Source organism: Tigriopus californicus, chromosome 1, assembly GCF_007210705.1.
Source record: "Tigriopus californicus strain San Diego chromosome 1, Tcal_SD_v2.1, whole genome shotgun sequence".
Classification (NCBI taxonomy): Eukaryota; Metazoa; Arthropoda; class Copepoda; order Harpacticoida; family Harpacticidae; genus Tigriopus; species Tigriopus californicus.
The window spans coordinates 15,316,646-15,337,335 of record NC_081440.1 but is presented as its reverse complement, the minus strand read 5'-3'; the positions used below and the strand labels follow the sequence as shown (position 1 = coordinate 15,337,335).

General features: G+C 43.3%; 4 protein-coding genes across 5 annotated transcripts in view; 1 reads left to right on the top strand and 3 right to left on the bottom strand.

The window, feature by feature from the left end:
* LOC131893081 (charged multivesicular body protein 6-like) overlaps positions 1–7,226 on the top strand; it is an 8,972-nt gene extending 1,746 nt beyond the window's left edge. The window contains exons 1-5 of one of the 2 annotated variants that reach the window (XM_059243030.1): positions 124–282; positions 947–1,056; positions 3,104–3,227; positions 5,960–6,218; positions 7,077–7,226. In XM_059243030.1, the coding sequence (XP_059099013.1) occupies positions 977–1,056; positions 3,104–3,227; positions 5,960–6,218; positions 7,077–7,150 (537 nt within the window). In that variant the 5' untranslated portion in view covers positions 124–282; positions 947–976 and the 3' untranslated portion in view covers positions 7,151–7,226. Of the gene's footprint in view, positions 1–123; positions 283–946; positions 1,057–3,103; positions 3,228–5,959; positions 6,219–7,076 lie in introns of those variants that run through there. The other variant, XM_059243022.1, reaches the window with a different exon arrangement.
* A 471-nt stretch (positions 7,227–7,697) lies between these two features.
* On the bottom strand, positions 7,698–10,170 carry LOC131893074 (sodium/potassium-transporting ATPase subunit beta-like). The gene has a single exon (XM_059243009.1). It carries the CDS (start codon positions 10,007–10,009, stop codon positions 9,035–9,037), a length of 975 nt encoding a protein of 324 aa, XP_059098992.1. The 5' UTR covers positions 10,010–10,170; the 3' UTR covers positions 7,698–9,034.
* A 1,220-nt stretch (positions 10,171–11,390) lies between these two features.
* On the bottom strand, positions 11,391–12,638 carry LOC131893064 (sodium/potassium-transporting ATPase subunit beta-like). The gene has a single exon (XM_059242997.1). It carries the CDS (start codon positions 12,454–12,456, stop codon positions 11,413–11,415), a length of 1,044 nt encoding a protein of 347 aa, XP_059098980.1. The 5' UTR covers positions 12,457–12,638; the 3' UTR covers positions 11,391–11,412.
* A 6,955-nt stretch (positions 12,639–19,593) lies between these two features.
* LOC131892167 (sodium/potassium-transporting ATPase subunit beta-like) overlaps positions 19,594–20,690 on the bottom strand; it is a 3,892-nt gene continuing 2,795 nt past the window's right edge. Inside the window, exon 3 of the transcript XR_009374538.1 lies at positions 19,594–20,531. The gene's annotated coding sequence lies outside the window, so the exon portion shown is untranslated. The remainder of the gene's footprint in view (positions 20,532–20,690) is intronic.

The window sequence follows — 20,690 nt, the reverse complement described above, 5'->3', positions numbered from 1 at the left end:
AAAAAAAAAAAAAACTAAAATAAATGCAACGTTTACGTCTTCTGACGTTAGGACACACTCCCGCGGGTGCGGATGAAAGTAGGGAAGAAAGTATTGGGGTTTAACAGTATCATGATATGGCCTTGAAGGTGCATTTGAATTTAATTTCAGGCCCGTTGAAAGACCAATTAATTCATTGGTTGAGGGTCCAAATTCCGTCCTTGACTCCAGGATGGGGGGCATTTTGGCAAGGACAAGAAGAGTTCCTCTTCGCGGATCACAGAGCAGGATCAAGCCATACTGGTAAGTCGAATAATTAAATTATTTCCAGAAAGCGAAATGATCGGCCGTGATAATTCCGAATTATCATTGTGGGCAGGTAACTTTTTAACTACGTAGAAGAAAACTACTCGCAAAGTGCGTTATGAGGGAATTTTCCTTGATAAATTGTAATTTTTCTGGGAGTTGTTTGACCATATGGAAAATGTGGATTACACAAAAGCTTTTATTCTTCAATGCATAATCATTGTAAAAGAGATAGAATGACCATACAAATCAAGGCCAAAAAATGTGCCACGGGCAGAACAAGAGCATTCGACAATCCAGACATTTTCCCTCAAGTTTATCCCAAAGCATGTTCGCCAAAATAAGAGGGAAAATATATTTTGATATCTCGGGTTTGTTTTCAGAGGAATCTTTTCCAATCGTTACTGGGAATAAAAACTACAGTAACGAAAAAACGTAAGGGTGTAATATTACATACCTTATCAGCATTGAAATAAGTATTGATCCACCAGCCGTCTAGAACTGGCAGATCTTGAATATTAGGTTGATTACAATTTGAACCGAAGTGTTTTCCTAGTCTCCCCTGGGAAGTATGCGTATTTTTCAGAGGTATACAGTAAGATTGTGAGTGGAAAGCAAATTAAAAAGACAAGAAGAGTAACATACCTCGTTTTCCTTTCAGAAACTCAAGAAGCAGCGTGATCAATTAAAAATGTATCAAAAGCGGATTGAAGGCGTACTCGAAAAGGACCGGTTAATGGCCAAAACATTGCTCACAGCAGGAAAACGAGAGTAAGTCTGTCTAAGAATTTGCAAAGCATGTTGGGAGCCTTATCTATGAGAGAGTTTTCTAATATCTGAGGAGGGTTAGAGGTAAAAGTACTTTTCGCCCGAAACTGGGTGAACTGGTTCAACTCCTTGATATTTTTCCCCCAGAACGGCATTTATGCAAGTTTTCCTTTGGAATAGATACATCACTAAAAAAAAAAGCACCTCTATTATGTTTTTTATTATTGAAAGCGACGAATATATTTGTTTTTGGTCAATATCAACTTTCTTCATTAACGAAGACCACGTTATCCGCGAAAAGGAAAATTCGGAAATTGGAAACAGACAGTTCTGATACGTTGGCAAACGAGTAAGAAGAAACGGATGAATATCCAGAATAATTAGTCAATATCCTAATGATTGCGTCAAATAAAACAGCCCTGAAGATAATGTAGGAAGCTCTTTGAACGCCCCAGATCTACTACTTACTACATTATCGCTGACAGCGAAGATAAATTTTGAATTAGCAATACAATACCCTCCGTTACAAAAGTATAAAAATGGAAATCATTTAAAAAAAAAAAATTGTTTCTGAGTTAGGGCCATTATTTCAAAAAAAATCTCATACTTAGTCACTCAACAAATCAGCCCAACAATGAGACGCCAATTTCCCCTTAATCCTTAGTGACTAGTTACTTATCTAGAACGTTCATCTTGTCATCCATATCTACATACTCATCATACATCGTAAATTTCATCGGCCGAAAGAAATGAAATTATAGCCTTTAATGTTTGAAGCCAAGCGCCAGGTTTTTGTTGCCTCTAAGGAGCTCTTTTATTTTTCGTTTAAGGAGAGAATGAAAGGTTCATCCAAGGCTGAGCCGTTTGCCCTCTTTATTTAGGGCTGTCTAATATTCGATCAATGTTCACAAGGTGAAACTCCGTTTTAGGATCGGGTTATCGGTCATAAAAAGTGCCGATCTCATTTGGCTGTGCCTTGCTCAAGTCAAGTTTCGGAGGGGGGGGGGCAGTACATCACCGTTCATCATTCTATTTTATGAAGCTTAAATCCACGCGTTTGTTTTGAGGATAGGAGAATTCGGAAAGGTCAGAGTGTGCTCCCAGTTCCTTCGAGGCATGCTTCGAAAGCCAAGATCAATCAAAGACAGGAGAAGTCAAGGACTTGCTCGTGGGAGCTTACTAGTGCTTCGCCGTAGTCGCCGTCATCATCATGAGCATCATCGTCATCACCGTCATCGTCATGAACTGCGATAAGAGCAGGGCTGTATATCGTCGGTCGCTTTGAAAAGCGCTCTTCGTTGTCGAGGCTTAAATAAGCATGACTAGATTATCATCCCACAGGCTCAAAATGTTGACCAAAGATCGGGTGTTCGTCGGAGAAACCTGTCAGAAACCTGCACACCCAGTCGAGTCATCATCAGATGGGGGGAATCCGGAGATTAGCGAGAATATTTTAATCATCATGCTCAAGGGAATCAACCACAGACAGGCAGCCAAGATGCTTCAGAGGAGCAAATCTAGCTAGACCGATTTCTAAACAGCCATGACGCACATCTCTTTGACATATCCCTCCCTCTAGATTTGCTGAACAAAGGCCTTGTTACGGTTGTCTCGGCTGAAGTCGGTCTTCATGTTAAACGTTTCGTCAAAATTTGCTTTTAGGAGATAAATTAGCCGTCCATCATGCTGCCCATGACGAGTGATCTTGAGGCTCAAAATACGTACACACAGACGAGAGTCCATGACGTCCCCGAGCTGGTTGACCTGTTCCACATAATCCCTTTTTTTTCTTTGTCGAACTTCAACCCAAATTTACCCTCATGAGTAACAACATGATACCCAAATTGAAATACCCGACGTCAAAGCATTATTAATGATCTGAGACAGGCAAGAAATATCCACGTGGCGTGTGCTCTTTGCCGGGTGAGTGCGGCATGAGACTCGTAAGCCCACATAACATTCAAAGAGGCGGCCCTTGTTCTTGCACCTCCCTTGGGGAACACAATGCACGCACAATTCAATTTCCATATCGTAATCCTTTTACTTTCAGCCGCGCTAAGTTACTACTCCGTAAGAAGAAATACCAAGAGGGTCTCCTTACTCGCACCGATGGACAGCTTGAGACTCTTGAGCGACTTGTTCAGGATCTGGAATTTGCCCAAATCGAAAAACAGGTATGTGGATCCATTTTGAGCTGGGACAGGTTCACGCTTGCACACAGGAGTTTCACTTGGCTTTTCCCGCCCATTTTCAAAGCATATTCTTATCGATGTATCAGCGTGATGAATGTCTGCATGTATAATTTTGTATCCTGATGAATATGTTAATGGAGGAAAATCCTGATTCCTAAGCTGGATGAAAGTACGTCGGCTTCAAAGTTTTTTGACACACTTTGAGGAAGGTAATGTGTGATGCATTGAATGCGGCCGCTCGAAGCTTTCCTTTTAGGCCTAGAATGTTCCAGGAATTGAATGGAATGTTGGTCACTGACGAAAGAGCTTCTTCTACTCGTAGAAGCAGAGGAACATGTGGACCATTTAAGAGCAAAGAAATTGCCCTCTAACCTTATCATGCAACTTGACCCAAGCTTACCATATCGTAAAAAGAGACTTACGAAGGCCCAGATTGCACTTCGTCAATTTTAATTAATGGCAAGTCTCGTGATTCTAGACGTGCAAAGCTATGTAAATGAACATGATGGCTCCTGTTTCTGAGTATCAACAGAGAGCTGATTTGAAAATGACTTCCTTAGGCATTACACATTTCTGAGACACACAGTAGTAGACGGTGTGTGAACATAAAAAAGAACCGAAAGTAGAACAGAACAGTCTTGCTACATAGGCTATAAGTCTACAATAGAAAAGCCGACGTTTGGTTGGCATTTTTCTTAGCCATGTCTAAAACAAAATGGTGCACGTGACCGATTTCATATGAAAAAGTTAAATGCCATCCACTTATTGGGTCGGCGGCCGTGTCTGATCAAATTGTAATTGAATCACTCCTTATTCATGTTCACAAGACATGCCTCTAGAGGACACCACAATTGCATCCTCCATTTTATCGTGCTGGACTTGGCCCAACAGCAACTTACACAATTGAATGCTCAAATGTACTTCGGGGGGGAATCACCGGCAATAACGTGACAGCGAGCCAAAATCCACACTGCCTCATAAAAGTCGTTAAATGTGTCAGTCAATCGTAAGCAGCTTGTCTCTTGATGGCCACCCCTCTGCTGAAGTCCCGGGAGGATATCCAACTTGGACTGACCACCACGCAAGGTTTTCGCCGTTGCAGCTGACCTTTTGTCCCGGCAACTTAGCAAAATGCTTATTTTCTTTGTAAAAAAGTGATTGGCGAAAGGTGGATGACCTATTTTTGTAATCATATGGGGGATGGCCAGGGGGATTTGTCTCCTTGAAAATGTGAGCTTTTCCTCGCGTCAACGCAACAATGGCTGACATCTTTATGGACATCAAGCTGGGGAATTGATGTGAGAAATACGATTGTTCCCAAGAGCTCCCTCAAGCGGAAAGATCCTATCTGCTTGTTGTTCTTGGTAAATGTGACGGTTTCTTTTTTTTTTTTTTTTTTTTTTTTTTTTTATCTAAAGACTCGCAAATAGATGGAATACTTTAACACCTACACGAGGATGTTGATGGTGAAGGGAGAGCAGCCGTGTCGCCTCGAAATCCTCCCCACAGAAAGTTTCAATATTTCCCTCATTTTCCGCCACAAAACGAAGCCATAAGAGTTATTCAAATAGGCGGACGTAATATGCCTTTTTGAGAACAATTCTTGATTAGTTTCGGGCCTTTTCCCGGTGTTAATGATCCAATTTAGTCCCAGTGAGCTCGAGTTTTGACATTCGTTAGTCTCATTCCTTCGAGAAAAGTAAGAAACGTTCGAAAAGATCTTTCTTGACCTGCATGAGAAAACTGCAAAGACAAACTACCGAAGTGTACATTTGTACTTTATTCGTATGCCAGTCTCGTCTGTGAAATCTGCATCTACAGTAGTACGTATTAATAAAAGTGCAATTTCTTAAGAAGCGGACTTTAAGATAGAGCATCAGATGGACTCAAAATGTCTTTGATGTGTATGGATTCAGTTGCAAGGGCAGCTTTTTTGGTCTTTGTGCGTCTTGGCCAGGCCATGGCATGGTTAACTGATTACCAACAACTTAATAGCATTTAAGTAGACCCATACTCTCCAAGCAAACGACTCAAAAATGACAACTGGAATCTGGTTAAGATCGACACATGCGAAATGGAGCGCACTTGATCCGTTCTGAAACGTTCCTTTACAAGAGTATGATAATAGAACATTTTTTAAATCAGGGAACGAAATTCCTTTATTTGGCCTATTGTCTTTATTATAGCGTTTCATATGTAGTTCATGAAAGCATATAATAGCATACACTTTGAAATCGACTGCTGTTTCATGTTTATTGATTTTGGCTATTTGATCATATTGTCTTAGAATCTTTCACGGCAAAGATTTTTTTTAAAACAAATTTATCATTTTTCTTAATCCAAAACCTCTTGTTGGTCAACCAGCATTGTTGATATAATCGTCAGATGAAAGAAATCCTCGAAAATAAGCGTATCATTCATTGCTCCAGTTGTATAGTATTGAAGAAAAAAAATCTTGAAAGCTTACAAGCTAAAATACAAGATTCAATTAATCGTTGAGTGTCCAAGCCTCTTGATTTTATGAGGGATAACCTCTTATCAGATCCAATGAAAAAAGGAAAGAACCGTAGTTGCTCTTTGAACTCCTCGTACGATTTACGTTCGTACAAGTATGTGTGAAGAAAACAACATCCGTATGATTGTATTCTAATGATACTGGCCTTGTCCAAATGACTGACTGTAATACGGATCTCCGTATTTCTCGTTCAAAATAGGTCATAGATGGGTTGAGAGTGGGTAACGATGCTTTGAAGAAGGCCAACGAGATGTTCTCCATTGAAGAGATCGAATCAATCATGGACGATTCGAGGGAAGCCATTGCTAAACAGCAGGAAATCGACTCATTGATCAGCGGTCAGCTTTCCTCCGAGGACGAGGACGAGGTTCTGGCGGAATTAGAGGCTTTGGGGCAGGAAATCCAAGGACCCGAACCAGACCTCAAGCTTCCCGAAGTTCCTACCGAGAAGCTCCCAGGTAAGCTTCAATGCCAGAGCTTAACGACTGGAATGATTTCCATGTCGGCATTCATACATACTAGGAATCGAAATTCTGGTCACTTTTATCATTTATTCAAGTAGGAAAATCCAGTGTTTGCGTTATTGATTATCGCTCTCTGTTCACATAAATATGTCCAAGGTTTGTTTTATAGCTTTTGAAGATGAGAGCTTTTTGTCTTCTCTAAAAAAAAAGGAATAAGCGCCTGTTTTGCATTTGAACTGCGACCAATATTTCAACAGTTTGCGCTAAGAAAAAAAACATAATCTAGACGTGTTTGACAATCTTCAATCTAGCCAAGACTAAAAGAAGACCTTGTGCTCTTGTGTAAATGTTTATAGGCACATGATATTGAATCCGTCTCTGAAATTGCTCAATTGACCAGGCCGCTCAAAAATGAGTGTTCTCCTTGTACGTATGTGTATTTGGAGGCCCATCTATTTGTATCAAAATTGAAGCAAAGTGTGAATGTGTAAGGGTGTTAGTTGGGCCAATTCTTGGAAAATCATCAATTAGGACACATTAAAGCGAGCTCTCGGAGGGCAAGAGGAAATCCAGTTTTGAGATGGATGTCAAATATTATTGGGTGTAAGTAAACTTGTCCGCCTCTTCTTCTACTTCCACTTGAGAGTGGAGGAGGCCACCACCACCACCAACACCAACATCAATGGCTAAACGTACTTACACGAGATTTTTTTCCAATTGGCAACTTGGCAACGATGTCTTGGATTGATGATGCTGATAGTGCTCACTACTCAATAATAAGAGGAGCACATGTGTGAAACGAGATTGACATCTAAGCTCCAGGCTTTAAAATTCATTTGGGTTTTGTTTCAGAACCGGCGGAAACTGGCGAAAAGACCAAGTCATCCGTCAAGAAAAAAAAGGCACCCGTGGCTTTGGAGTCTTGAACCGATTTGGGTTGGCAATTTTATTATGTATCTATCATCATAACCTGTGCGACAATAAAAAAACAAAAAAAGAAAATCGTCTCATGACCCTCCCTCCCCTCTTTTCCATATGGAATTGAAACACTTGACCCGAACTTGTTTTTAAAAGGAAAATTAGGAGTTAGAGGCTTACAATCCGTGTTGATCTAGACTCCCTCTTCTCCTTCTACTCCTTCTTGGCTTATTTCCCTATGGATGGCCTTAGATTGTGTGTCTTGTGTGTCATCTTCATTCAGCCCATCCTTAAGGAGTCGATTGTATTGAGTGAATTTCTCCAACAAGAATGACAATTACACACGTTGGTGTCAGTGATTTTCTTCCTGAATTCAGAAAAGCAAATCAGCTCAAAGTTCATCAGAAGCCCAGATAAATTCTGGAGAGCGAATGAATGCATGATATGAATGTTGTTGCGAAACAAGTCAAAAGGACGGTCTCTCTCTCTGGATCAAAATGTCTTCTTTTTGCATTTTTGCATACACACGACATTGAGAGCAAGCGAAAGCGGTGGTGGGGCGAATTTCGTTTATTTTATTACAAAAGAGACTGGATTTCTTTCCAAATATAACAAGTTTTGTGCTCCAGGCTGTGTCGTCAATCTGGAGCACTCGGTGGTTGGCGGCGTTTTGTCCTCTCATTTACTTGGAGTGAGAAAGGAACCAGTGTTGTGGTGCTCCCCAGTTGGAACTGGAGGGCTTGTACCAGTTGAATGCGGATCACGATAAATACTACAAATATGGAAGGATCATCTATATACTATGTATGTGGGCAGAAAAAAGGGACGACAAAGTCAACAAAGTCAATGGAAACTTCAGCATGTTTGAGCATTAAAAGACTTCTTCAATCGGGCATTTGTGTCTTCTCGGCTTCCATTCACTTGGATATCAATTATGTACACACACTGACTCTCTTAACAACCAGACATCATGCAGAACATCAGACAGGCTTTCGATCCAAAAAAAGGCTCGCTCGATCATCCAATCGCTCGATGAATGTTACGAAGTTCGGGTAAAAGTTTTGAGCAGCATATCGAGACGACTCTCCTGGTCTTGGTGGGAGGTCTTGGTCAGATCGTATCTGCCCTGCTCCGGATGGTTCATTGAGGCCAGAGGATGAAGGTTGGCATTGCTCCCAAGCCCAAAGAAAGAAATGGTGAAAAAGACATGGACTCAAGAGGTCGATATGACATCTGGGTGTTACGAGCTCAGCCGTTAACGTAGAGAAGCATCCTTCTCGAATCGTCTTGATCGGCCTTTTTTTTCTTCAGCTACAGGCTTGTTGTCGGTGAAAGTGACGTCAATTTTCATGCCTTTCCGTTTCCATGTGTTGGAATTCTGGGCTCTTTCTGCGGTGGATGAACCTCGTGTCGCTGACTGACCGGGTGGGTTCAAAAACAGATTCAGTTCAGGTGAAAGTAGTAGTAGCAGTCAGTTTAGTAGTAGTAGTTGTTATTGTTGTTGTTGCTGTTGTTGTAGTAGTAATAGTAGTTCCACTTGTTGCTGACGTCACGCACTTGTTCCAAGCCAGAGAATCGGAATGCACGTCATCATCACGAACATATGGATCAGTTTAGGTGAGAGAGCGGAGAGGGAAGAGAAATCGAGCGGGAGGAGAGCTCAAAGGAGTTGACTAGTTGGAGACCAAACCCTCCCAAGTGTGGCCGAACGGTGGAAATCTGAGGGACGTTGATGGTGGAGAGCGTAATGAAATACTTCTCCCTAGGGAGTGATGGAACTAAAGGGTAAAGGCTGCTAATCGGTGAAGTTCGAACGATTGGAAGGACCTATTGTTTGTCGGCACTTTGGGGTTCTTTTTGGCTAGGGAGATGGGGAGGTTGGGTGAGAGGAATCACTCGTAGGACTTTTCGTACTCCTTGGCGGTCGGGGTGTCGAACATCAACAGTTCGAAATGAACCATGCCAATGCGATCCATGCGGTCATAACCAATATTCTTAGCCCAAGCACGGCATTCAATGTGGATGAGTTGGCCCATCTTGGCATTCATGAACTGAACGGCCACCATGGGGCTTCGGTAGTTGAGTTGATTCAAGTAGGGGAAATACATGCCAGGTAGACCTCGATGATTGGGGAAGTAACGCACTTTGCCCATGGCTTCAACATCGGCCGGATTCTCACCGTGGCAGTCGACCCAGACCTTCTCCTTGTCCCGCTGAGAACGAATGTGTTGGGTCAGCTCAGCGGGCATTTCCTCTGGGAGTTCATCAGCGTCATTGTAGTGGTCATTGGCCACCCCGAAGATTTTATTCAGTTTGAAATATAAGCAAGGCTGACCGGTGCTGTAGCCGTAGTTCCCTTTGGCGCAATCTCCTAAAGAGTTGACGTTGAAGTTGCAAGGCTCGTCTTTAGTGGCTGGATCAGTCCCATTGCAGCGCTTTCCTGCTTCGTCATAGTAGACCAAGAATCGGTCAATTTTGTCCTTCCACAAGCCCCAGCCAGGCACGTTGGGGGAGCTCATCTCACTGTTCTTGTTGAAAATAATCATGGAAGAGTCGATGGTGGCATCGGGTTGCTCTGGCCGCAGACCAAGGCCGGGTGATGTGCCAATTAAGCTCTCTTCAGCAATCCACCTAGGTTGATCGTAGCGAATGGTCAGGAAGAAGATGTACATCATAAGAAGCCAGAAGGCCGACAAGCAGGCGTAATAGATCAGGTAGAAAACGGTGATGAGAGCCCAGGATTTGCCCGTCCTGCCCATAATGGTCCCTTTGTCGGGATCGTAGCAGAAATAACGGCATTTTTCGAAACCATGGCGCTCCACTGGCTTAATGGCCGTACCACCCAAAATTGTGGGTCCTTCCGTCATAATGGTTGGTCTCACCCTTTGAACGGTCTCTTCTCAAGAACCCCAGGTAAAACACGAACTGGGGAATATAAAGACGAGAGGAGGCACCACCGATGGAACACTCACACCCAAGCCAACTCTTGTAGGACTCAAGAGTTGAGTTAGAAGATGGCTGCCACCATGGATGAGGATAGCCCAAAATGAAAAGGTACACGGGGCAAGCAGATAATCATACCGGCTGGCGCAAAGTCTCAAGCTACCCAGGTGCTTTCCCCTTCCAAATTCCCCCGCTCAAGCGCGTTCCTAGTTGCTACCTACCATCGAGAGATCGGAACATGGGGGAATTTGGCGACAAGCTTGCTTTCCCCCAGCCCACCTACCCACAGGAGACCGGGAACGCGGATTGGACGACATTTTGCATGTGGTGAGTGAGAAAGGAAAGAGGGATAGTGAGTGAGTGAGTGAGTGAGTGAGTGAGTGAGTGAGCAGTATGTTCCTTGGAAGGAAGTCGCTCTTTGTAACCCAAGGTCCACGTCCGAGAAGATGTCGTCAGTTCATGGTGAGAGGTACCTATCACGCCAACCTGGGATTCGGTACGGATGGAGGGAGACACATGAAAGACAAAACATGCACATGGCGTCACCGAGGCAAAGAAACCTCAGCCCTTCAGGAGGAACAAAAGTGCTCAAAAAACCGTATCACCAACCGAAGAAGATGAACCGGCCAGCCCCAAAAATAGGCGCATGCCAATGTTCTGGGAAAGTAGAGAATGGGAACAAGACAGGTTGAAGAGCCGTTAGGTACGGTCAGAGGGAAAGGTAACAGAGAAGCAATCGTAATACTAGCTACTAGTAGTAGTCAAGTAACGTCTTGTAGGAAGGTGTTCGTCGAAACCCGATGATCAGGTGGAAGATCATTTTCGTTGCTTATGCAAATGAGAAATGAGCGCATCTTTTAAAGGAGGACAATCAATCGAGGAGAGCATTACTTTCATCAGCATGTTGGATGTAAAACCGAAGGGCACGCGCTGACCTGCATTGATCCAGCTTTTTGAAAAAGTGGAGCAATTTCGCATGATGTGGAATTCACAAGCCACAAAAGTATTTGCAACAGAGCGTCAGAAATTAGCGGGCGATGTTTTTGTCGCTTTGTATTAGTTGCTACCGCCAAGAAGTGAAAACACACGTTACCGAAAGTGACGTTGTTGGTGAGGGCCGAAATACTTAGTTCACTGATGGAGAGCTCTCTGTTCTGGTGTATTTTCTCAAGCCTTACTCACCAAAGATAGGGTACAGTACTTTCCCAAGAACAGAACAAACGTTCTGTTCGGAGGCCGTGATTAGGGAGGAATTTCCACTTTGTCAGAAAGTGGCATTCCGAGAGCAAAAGAAATAATCACCGGCACAGTTATTCACATTTATTATTCAGTCCATGAGAAACTCGAAATGTACCAGCCCTCGTCGGCGAGTTCGATCGTGTTCGAGACCTTTGGCCCACGCTTTACATTCAATATTGATCAGCACGCCAGGAGTGGGGTTCTTCAACTGAACCATCACTACCGGCTGTAGGTAACCCAACTGGTTCCAATAGGGAAAGAAATACCCAGGAAATCCCCTCCAAGGGGTGTAGCTCACCACGCCAATGTTCTCTTTGTCAGGATCTTCTTCACCATTGCAATCAAGCCAAACCATGTTTAATTGCGGGCACCGCTCCTCTTTCTCTGGGCCTTTGTTTCGACAGTTCTCTTCCCACGTGGACCGAATATGGTTCTTCAACGAGTCCGGAATGTCCGGATGGTTTTCCACCTCTGTGACGTTGTAGTAGGGGTCGGGGAACCATCCGAATATTTTATTTAGTTTGAGCAAGATGCATGGCTTCCCGTGGTAGTAACCGTAGTTCTCCTCAGAGATGCACTTGATGTCGCTGCCTTGATCGGACAGCCACTCTTTATTAAACTCACACGCCTCTTGTCTCTCCAACGGAGATCGATCCCAATGACACTTGGTTTGGGAAGCTCCAGCATTGGCGAACGACCCTGGTTCATATTTGGAGAGGAAATAGTCCAGATTTGCCTTCAAATCGCCCCAGTTTCCGGCTCCGCCATGCCGGAACCAGATCAGCGACGAGTACGGGTCTTCGTCGTTTTTCATGGGGCGATACCCGAGGCCGGGGTTTTGGCCAATGTAGGACATGGACGTTTGAAGTCTGGGTGTGTAATTGTCCATGGTTTGGGAGAATGCCCACAGGCAAATGGCCCAGAACACTGTGAGAACAACGATAAACACTAAGGAGAATGCCACCAACCGGATCCAACTCGAGAATGTCCGTCCGAACATCTCATTTGTCTTCGAATTGTAGATATAGCGTCCCATATTGCTTGGACTCACTTTGGGCTCCGCTAAATTAGCCTTTTCGTCAGTGATGGACGACGTGCCATTTGTTTCTTCAAAACTAGTATCCTTTTTCATCTTTTATCACTTTCAAGTCGACACGAAACCATGCTCTGTTTTTGTTTTGGTACCAACGGTGGATGGATGGAGTCAGGCAATCCCTCCTTCCCTCCCATCCCTGAACCTGGTTGGTAGAGAAGAGGCGCGGTTTTCTGTTCCACAGGTATGAAAATACCTTGAGCTTGCCTCTCAATGATAGAGTTCTTTCTACCTGTCATGCTCAAACCGACCACTAGATGTACGTACGGTATGAAGTTTCAAGCCCCATCGGCCCCATCCCCTTGATTTTTACCTTTTAGCTAGTGCCATCTAACGGATAAAGTGGACTACGTTTTGAGGCCCAAATAACGAAAACAGTGCCATGTTCCATCTAACTTGAGCTTGATGCTCATGATTCTAATTATCTGTAAAATCAATTGATACTAGACATGGTCTTGGTAAACTACATGTTCTGTAAAACTTACTTAATGCTCGTGTCCATATAACTCTTGGGTTGAAAATCACATTCCATAAATCACGAATTTGGATTAAAAACGCTAGTCAATCAGCTCTAAGACCTGTTATCAACTCGAGCGATCTTCGGCCAAATTCTGGTGACAAACAGTCCATATCGTTGAGTCTCACTCTTGACCAACCATGATCCCAATTGTGCTCATGCAAACCGCTCAGATTGCATCATTGGTAAGTGGAAATGACCCAAGACAACAACAACAACAATAACAATATAAGATGGCCGATCACCAACATTAACACAGCCATCTATCTGTGTTGCTCCTTTTGCCTTTTGAAAGTGTGAGGAGGACGGACGGTGTAGAGAAATTCCTTCCTCCGCAAATCACGCTGTCAAAGGGTTTGTAGATCGAATTGTGCGAAGATTGATGGAGTGAGCTCCATGACTCCTAGGAGGTACTAGGGACCACGGGAAGTGGGTAATCACACATACAGATCAGAAGGAAGAGTAGGAGGGCAGTGTGCTGTACTTCACTCCTATTCCACTCGTTTTTCAGGGAAAAAAATCATCTAGAATCTCCCTCTCCTTGGCTTGATCAGCCAATGGATTTTGGTTATGGGCATGATTTCCCAACTTTGCTTTCCAGGCTTGAAAGGCTCCAAGCAAGGAGTTCTTGTATTCCATCGAATGCATTTAAAGCTCAAGCAAAAGGCATGGCCATGCCACAATACTATCAGTCAGTAGTGGTGGTTGATGTGGACGTTCAACGCCCAAACTGGTTCTAGATATTCTCGACTCGGAACCCTCCTCTGGTAGTTGAGGCAATAGGCTATGGGCCAGGGGGATAGTTGTTGTATGCCTTTGCCTGAAAACATACAAAACTAAGTGGCTGGCCCGCCATTATTGAGCCCCTCGAACCATTAATTCATTCATTTCCAGAGTGTTGAAAAAATGATGCTCTTGAAGTCGAAAAGACGAGCTCGAGACACGAAAAGGGACGGAGTATCATGATCTAGTCATGCTAAATACCTTGCATAGTCAACAACATGCTCTTATGAAAGTTTTTTTTTAGCATGATCTACTGACACATTTATGGATCAAAGCACGTCCTCCTTTGATTTCTTTCCCGCAATCTATTATGGTGATTTTTTTCGGGTGGGAGTTTAATGCCTTCACACCCGTTTAAAACCTCATAAAACGGATATTTTTGGCTAATTTGGACCGTTTGTTCTCTGTTTTCGTCGTAGACTCTGCTAAATCTACTAGCTACAAAGCCCAAGATCCAAAAATGGAAGAGCAATAACTCGTTTCTGAAGTTCTTCATCCCCATCATCGGAGATCTCAATGTTCACTGAAATACCAAAGACACATTATCTCAAAGCCGCTCCAACACTTTCAGATTGCTACTATCATCTTGAAGATAAGGAAAAAGTCAATTCAAACTTGAACCCAAATACTCGAGAATTGTTTTTCTGGGCAAAATGAGATCCTTTTTTTGTTGGTCCTAATCTCCTCCAATCGGTCGGACTTTCATACCAAAGTGTCACTTGATCGCAGAACTCAAACGTGTTGCTCGAACTGTTGAGTTGCCCAATGTGCTTGTGTGCTATTTAATGAATTTGCTGCCATTGTTTAAAGACAGACGCCATAAATTTGCAGCATGCCAAAATGTTTGGAACAACAGAATTACCACCAATTCCCCAATCCCATTCACAAGGGGAATGTAAATCAAAGCATACGTACGTAGTACTTAAAGGGTGAAAGTTTTCTTTTTTCCTTTGTTACGCCGTCGGCCCCGAGAAAATGGGGGTCCTAACGCCATCATCCCCAAATCCGCACAATAATTGCCCTGTCACGTGAATCTGATCGCTCGAACACAGGAAACGAGTTGAATTGTTCGACTGGATCCGAAAAATCCGAAAAAAACATCCTCCGACAATTTGAGAGGCCGGCACAAGATTCGTTCTAATTCCGCCCACGTTGCTCTTCAACCCCGGCGAATTGATAGGTCTCTTCAGAACATAAATTAGCCAAACTAGGCCTGGTTTGGCTCACAATTTACCATGGAGAGTCTTTGAGACCACTTCTGAAGGGGGAGCAAAATTCGTCCATGTTTGTCCACTCCTCGCATTGTTTGCCAGTATGTCAAGTGATCTCGTCGTCATCATAATCTTCTTTTCAGGCTTTTGTAGCCCCCCTATCAAAACAAGTTCGACAGGTATCACCCAAATAGTGGGACGAAGCCACCACCTAGAAAGATCGGGTCTGGAATGCTCCGCGGTTGCAAGGATGGTTGGTTGGTAGATTGACCCTCCAAACCAATCCATTTGAGAGTGATAGCTTTTGGGGAATATTTCCGACTCAAAGACCCTCATTTGAGGGCTTTCGGTGGTAATAAATTTGCATAAATACGAGTAATAATGTGTGGATGTGTCAGTCGAGTGAACTCTTGTATTGAATGCCGAAAACATGGCAACGCCCCAACTGAATGAGAATGATGATGAGGATGTGAAAGAGAATTCGCTTCTTCCCTAAGCTACCCTTGGTTTGGTACCGATTCAGGTTGGCAATGCGATTCCAGAAACCACAGAGAAAACGAACAAGAAAACTCACTACCTCAGTCCTCGGGATAGATGGGAAAAGGCCGGCCTTACAAGGATGTTTTGATTTTTTTTTTGACTGATTTTTTTTAGTTCGGTTGTTGCAAGATCAACTTGTGCATGCCCAAAAATTCCAGTTTTCAAATAGACCAAGAACATGAAATGAGCACTCCAAATAAATGACACGCTTTTTCGTCGTTGGTTTGAGGAAAATAAGATTCGACAACAATGAACAACAAAGTTTCAATCTTAGCATTATCGACTTTAACGCGAAGAGGTTGTTGGATACATTTGATGAAAAAAGTCTTCATCGTAAATGGCATGCCAAAGGCCAAGGTAAAGAATGATTCTAAGCCTAATCATTGATGTTCAAGAGACAAAGTATCTTTAAGAGAGGCTCTCCTGTAGCCTATTTGTAGGAGACTCATACATATGGTTTTCCTACTGTCAAATCAAGCAAAGAAATTGTTGAATTCAATTTTCGTGACGGATTTGTCATCTTATTTGTGGTTGAAACAAAACCGGAGACATTTCAAAATGCTTAACTCGTCTTTCTCAATTTATTGAACGATCAATCACTTTGGTAAGTGTGTCCAGCAGTCTAAATAATCGTTATAATTTCTTATCAATTTATAGTGTCTTTACGACATGGAATTGAATAATAACTTCAATTGCCTAGCAGAGTGTTTTGGAGTTCTGCTCAAGGCCGTTGTCAATTAGTTTTGTACCTTCGGCCTTCATCTTCCAAGTTCTCTTGGAGGCAACCTGTTCAGGATTCAACGAGGACGAGAAATATTTCCTTGCGAATGTTCACAAATAACATCTTTAGCTAAATAAAACTACCAGTACTTGTTTCATCAATGTTCCTGCCTTCGATCCATGGATTCAGGCAGGCTTGAGGCCAGGAAAAATGGCGACCGTTGTGACGTCACGTCCAGAAGTGTTCGCTTTTTCCTACTACTCGAACAATGAACCCTCGGGGGAACCCGACTCGTTCAAGCACCAACGTTTTCGCTTCATCTCGATTGTGTACCATTCGATAGGCCGACGAGATGTAGTTGGGATTGGCCTGGAGCCAGATTCCATAGAAAATGCATTATTATGGACATAGTCGGTACCAAAGCAAGTGGTCTGGATGTTTAACAACTTGGTTTTATCCACACTTCAATGTTCTAATCAAAACAGCATATTCTCACTTCAAAGACATGCCAAGCGTTAATGAGATGTATTAGTGGCATCTCGTAAAGTTTGGTTCAAGCTTGTGACTGGCCCAACCAACCATATTGTTATCATTCAATCAAGTCAGCTGAAATGTTCATCGCAAAATCACGTGCTGTTGTTTCTTATTACGAAAGAAACTGAACATGTGGACTGTGGAGGGAAAATGGCGTCCAAGGTCGGTCGGCGGCAGTCCCTCTTCATTATTATATAATGGTGAGCGTTTGGAAGTGGCTTCGTTTTCTTGAGTTTCATCGCAGCAGCGTCTCTGTTCTGATTCGGAGCGGTTCAGTACTCTCCTACTATACATACGTACCCAGATGTGGCTACCAAACTGGCCTGGTCTTGTCCACAGAGTACGTTCTATTCATGGCCTGGATCGCTGCATGGATGGACTAGTGTCTCTGTTGGCTTGAATTCGTCTTTGCCTTCTTGTTCTTCATCCATCCCATCAAAGATACTGTCTTCATGGATGGACTGAATGCTGTTGAAGTTGATGCTGATCATGATGGCGATTGAGTCTTCTGGGTGAAGAATAAGAGAGAAAGAGAAGTGAAGAGGCGTAGTATGTAGGGGCCAGTGCTCAACAACATATTTGTCTCCCGAAAGTCGACTTGGAGGCAATTAAATGGTGATCTGAAAAGATTCAGCGTCGAATTTGCGAACGGGTGTTTTTTTATGACTTCCCCTCCTTGATTGCGTTATTTGTTCGAATATGACGGTGAAACCACAATTGCATACGATTTCCATTTAGTTTAATAACCTGCGGGTCGTTTTGGTACAAAAAGGGAAGCGAGTGTATTTTCTCGTTGAAAACTGTTTTCACTCTGCCACGAAGAACAAAGGCGGGACTCCGAAGGAACATCAGTTGTTTTGAGCGTACTTTAAACCCAACCAATCATTTTCAATTTTTAACGCTCGGCTCCATGAACCAGTACACCTTCAACGTCGTCAAATCTCTTTCACGGAAGGCAAATTGGACTAGATAGTAAATAACTGAAATAGAAAAAAGAGATGTTATCAATGATTGCTAACAAGTGGAGGCACATCATTTGGGAATGAAACCCAATCGTATTGGTCGGGTATATCTCCAAACTCGGATTCACACCACTTCAAGGCAAGTGGTGCAGTTTTGTGGAAGGGAGCCTGAAATAATTGCCTCTTGAGTACGTTATCCATCATCTACGGTGGACTAGCAAATTGTTTGAGAACAGGCCTCAATTTGAGCTTGGCAAGGCTATGAAAACGCGCATGCTAAAATTGGGAAATCCGAACGTTTTCATCAGAGACCCGAATGCTCGAACTACAGGGCGAGGCGCTTTTAGCATTTAGATTGTCATGTCAACATACGCAGAATAAGCTGTATAACCTGTCTTGGCTTTGAGCTCACTTAACGTAAATTGAGGGTGATTTTAGCCCTTTCAAAAGGGCGTGGGTAATTCTCACTTGACCGAAAATGCAGGTAGAGTGAAACTAGTGGGCCCAAAAGGGTATATGAGGAACGAGCAGTGAGTAGGGGCTCGATCTATGGGCATTTGATCATTCCTAGGGGCTCCAGCATAGCAAATGTAGGCTAACGAGCACTCCCATTCACGGTTACTAGACCTTGATCCATAATGGTCCTTGTAAGTATGTACCAAGATACTTACATTTGTGTTGTGAATTGTGACTTGATGCGATCGCAACATTTGTCAGCACAGTAGCGTATTGAAACATGGTACCCATAAGTGTTCCCATCCTTGTAGTTCAGATAATCGTCATGAATAGGAAGTTTATGCACATGTACGTGCATTATCTGCACGAAACGGTTCGATCTATCAAGATTCGATTAGAGCTTGCCCTCCAGGTTGACCTCGGGTACCTCAATTTGTTCAGTACAGTCCGATTCGAACCTTAAAGTTCTGGTTCTCAGCAGAAAAGCCAGCCAGTCCCATGCCGATCCATGGTCCGTCATTGCTCTTCATCCATTTTTTTGAGAAGAGGGCCGATTTTTGTGTGAAAATCCCAGTACTCCGAAACAAGTGTGTAATTGTTCGTGCATGCTTTTCCCTTTAGGACCATTCACCACTGTGCATGCACGCACGCACAGCTCATTTTGAACAAACACTTCTTCTCACAAACTTGCTGGATGGAGGAGCAGGTCTTTTCCACAAGTGTGCAAAATTGACTCGCCTGATATCGCATTTCGCTGTGTTCTTAATGACATTCGTCCGTCTGATCTGGACAGCAAATAGTGCTTCGTGAGGTCCAAACGCTTGGTTTCTGAGACGAATCCAACGGTTTCAGCCGTTGGTTTCCAAACGAAATTGAAATTCAAGACCTTCTCCATTCTACCGAGCCACTGGCTGATATGGGTCATCAAAGTTCTTCATGTAGGATAGTACTGCAATCCATGTTCAAGATTAAGTTGACTTGAGCCGTTGCTTTTTTTCTTACTAGTTCAGTTCAGTGAGACAAATCTAAGACAAGTCCTTAAAGTTCACAAAATGAACTTAGCCTGGAATCCCTAAAACCGGCTGACTAACCGTTTCATTTAACCACTTTAATCATTAGTCAGTCAGGTGAAAAACAACCTCCACGGAAATGCCATCCATGTTCGATACACTAGCGAATATCGGCTTTTAACATGGCAAGCAAACTCACGCTTCTGTACTGGTGTGCCAAAGTGGCTTCAAAAAAACAGGTTTAACAGGTTACTTCGAAGCAAAATGAATTTCAGCTAAGCCAGCAAGAAGTGGTGCCTTGGGGAGGATGCGATTTGTCATTCTTCTGACTTGGTGCTGACTCTGGATCTGGATTTTGTCGGGACGAATGAGAGATACACACCTCCCAAGAAACCAGATCATTGGGCTTTCGACACCAGAAAGGCAAAGGCGTAGAAATGAGTTGGAGTGTAATAAAAATTAGACTTTATTTCATTCGACAAGTGGCAAGCTCTGAACAGATCCGTCAATAAATCTCTTATTAAGGTAGTATATGTTTGGAACAAGTCCTTCGTCATGTTTTTTTCACAATTTCTTTGCTTTTTTTCTGTTTGGAAACAAAAATAGTATGGAAGAAAATATGAGATCAGACTAAATTAATCTTTGCTTCAAGTTGAATTTGGCGTGGGACCGACACATTCATTGGGTGTTCTTATTGGGGAGGCAAGCCATTCATGAAAGGCGTCTGCCTTTCTCCAAGTCTCCGTGATCACCTGATCAACGGACGAGTCTGTCCTTAGCCTCATTGCAACCATTGCGTGGATTCATTTTTTCATCCAAACCATCATTCACGCGTCAATGCATTCGGTCGCACATTCTCACTATGATCGGGGTTCACATTCGCATCGTTCTCTTCACAAATACGCATTCTGTGTGACCACTCAAACGGAAATAGGTAGTCGTACTTCTAGTCGTACGCGTATTTACACTACTCAATCATTTGTGGCTTGGATTCCGTCTTAGCTTCGCGTTCCATCCAGAGTTGCTGTTTTCTTCTTTAGTACTAAATTGGCTGACTACGGGGAGCTCGTTGTGAGATGTAGCAGGACTGTTTGGGGGAAGGTATGAGAGGGGGCCAAACTTGTGGGGACTCGGTTGTTTATAGTTGGATAGGCCGATGATCCGGGGGGAACTAGGCGTGTGGAGGGATGTAAATTGTCGGCTCACTTTCCTTCATTGGGAGGGGAACGGAATCGAGGAAATGCAGTCGATCTCACGTTGGTCGTTTTCTTCGAATTCAGCTTTGTGTCACGAGTTCCTTCAAATGAGGAAGGAGGGCTGATCTTTGCATTGGCCAAGCAAGAGGTTGATGTGCGTGTGATTTGTAAGGCACTGGTCGACCTAGAAACGGCCAGTTCGAACATCATGAACACATTCCCACCGAGAGCAGATGATATAGAAGAGGTACAAAGTTTCAGGGGTGGCGCAATCAAGGGAGATCGGGGGTTACAGTACTGAAAATGAAGTGTTTTGGAACCTTTTGCTTTCTGCTTTCCCCCC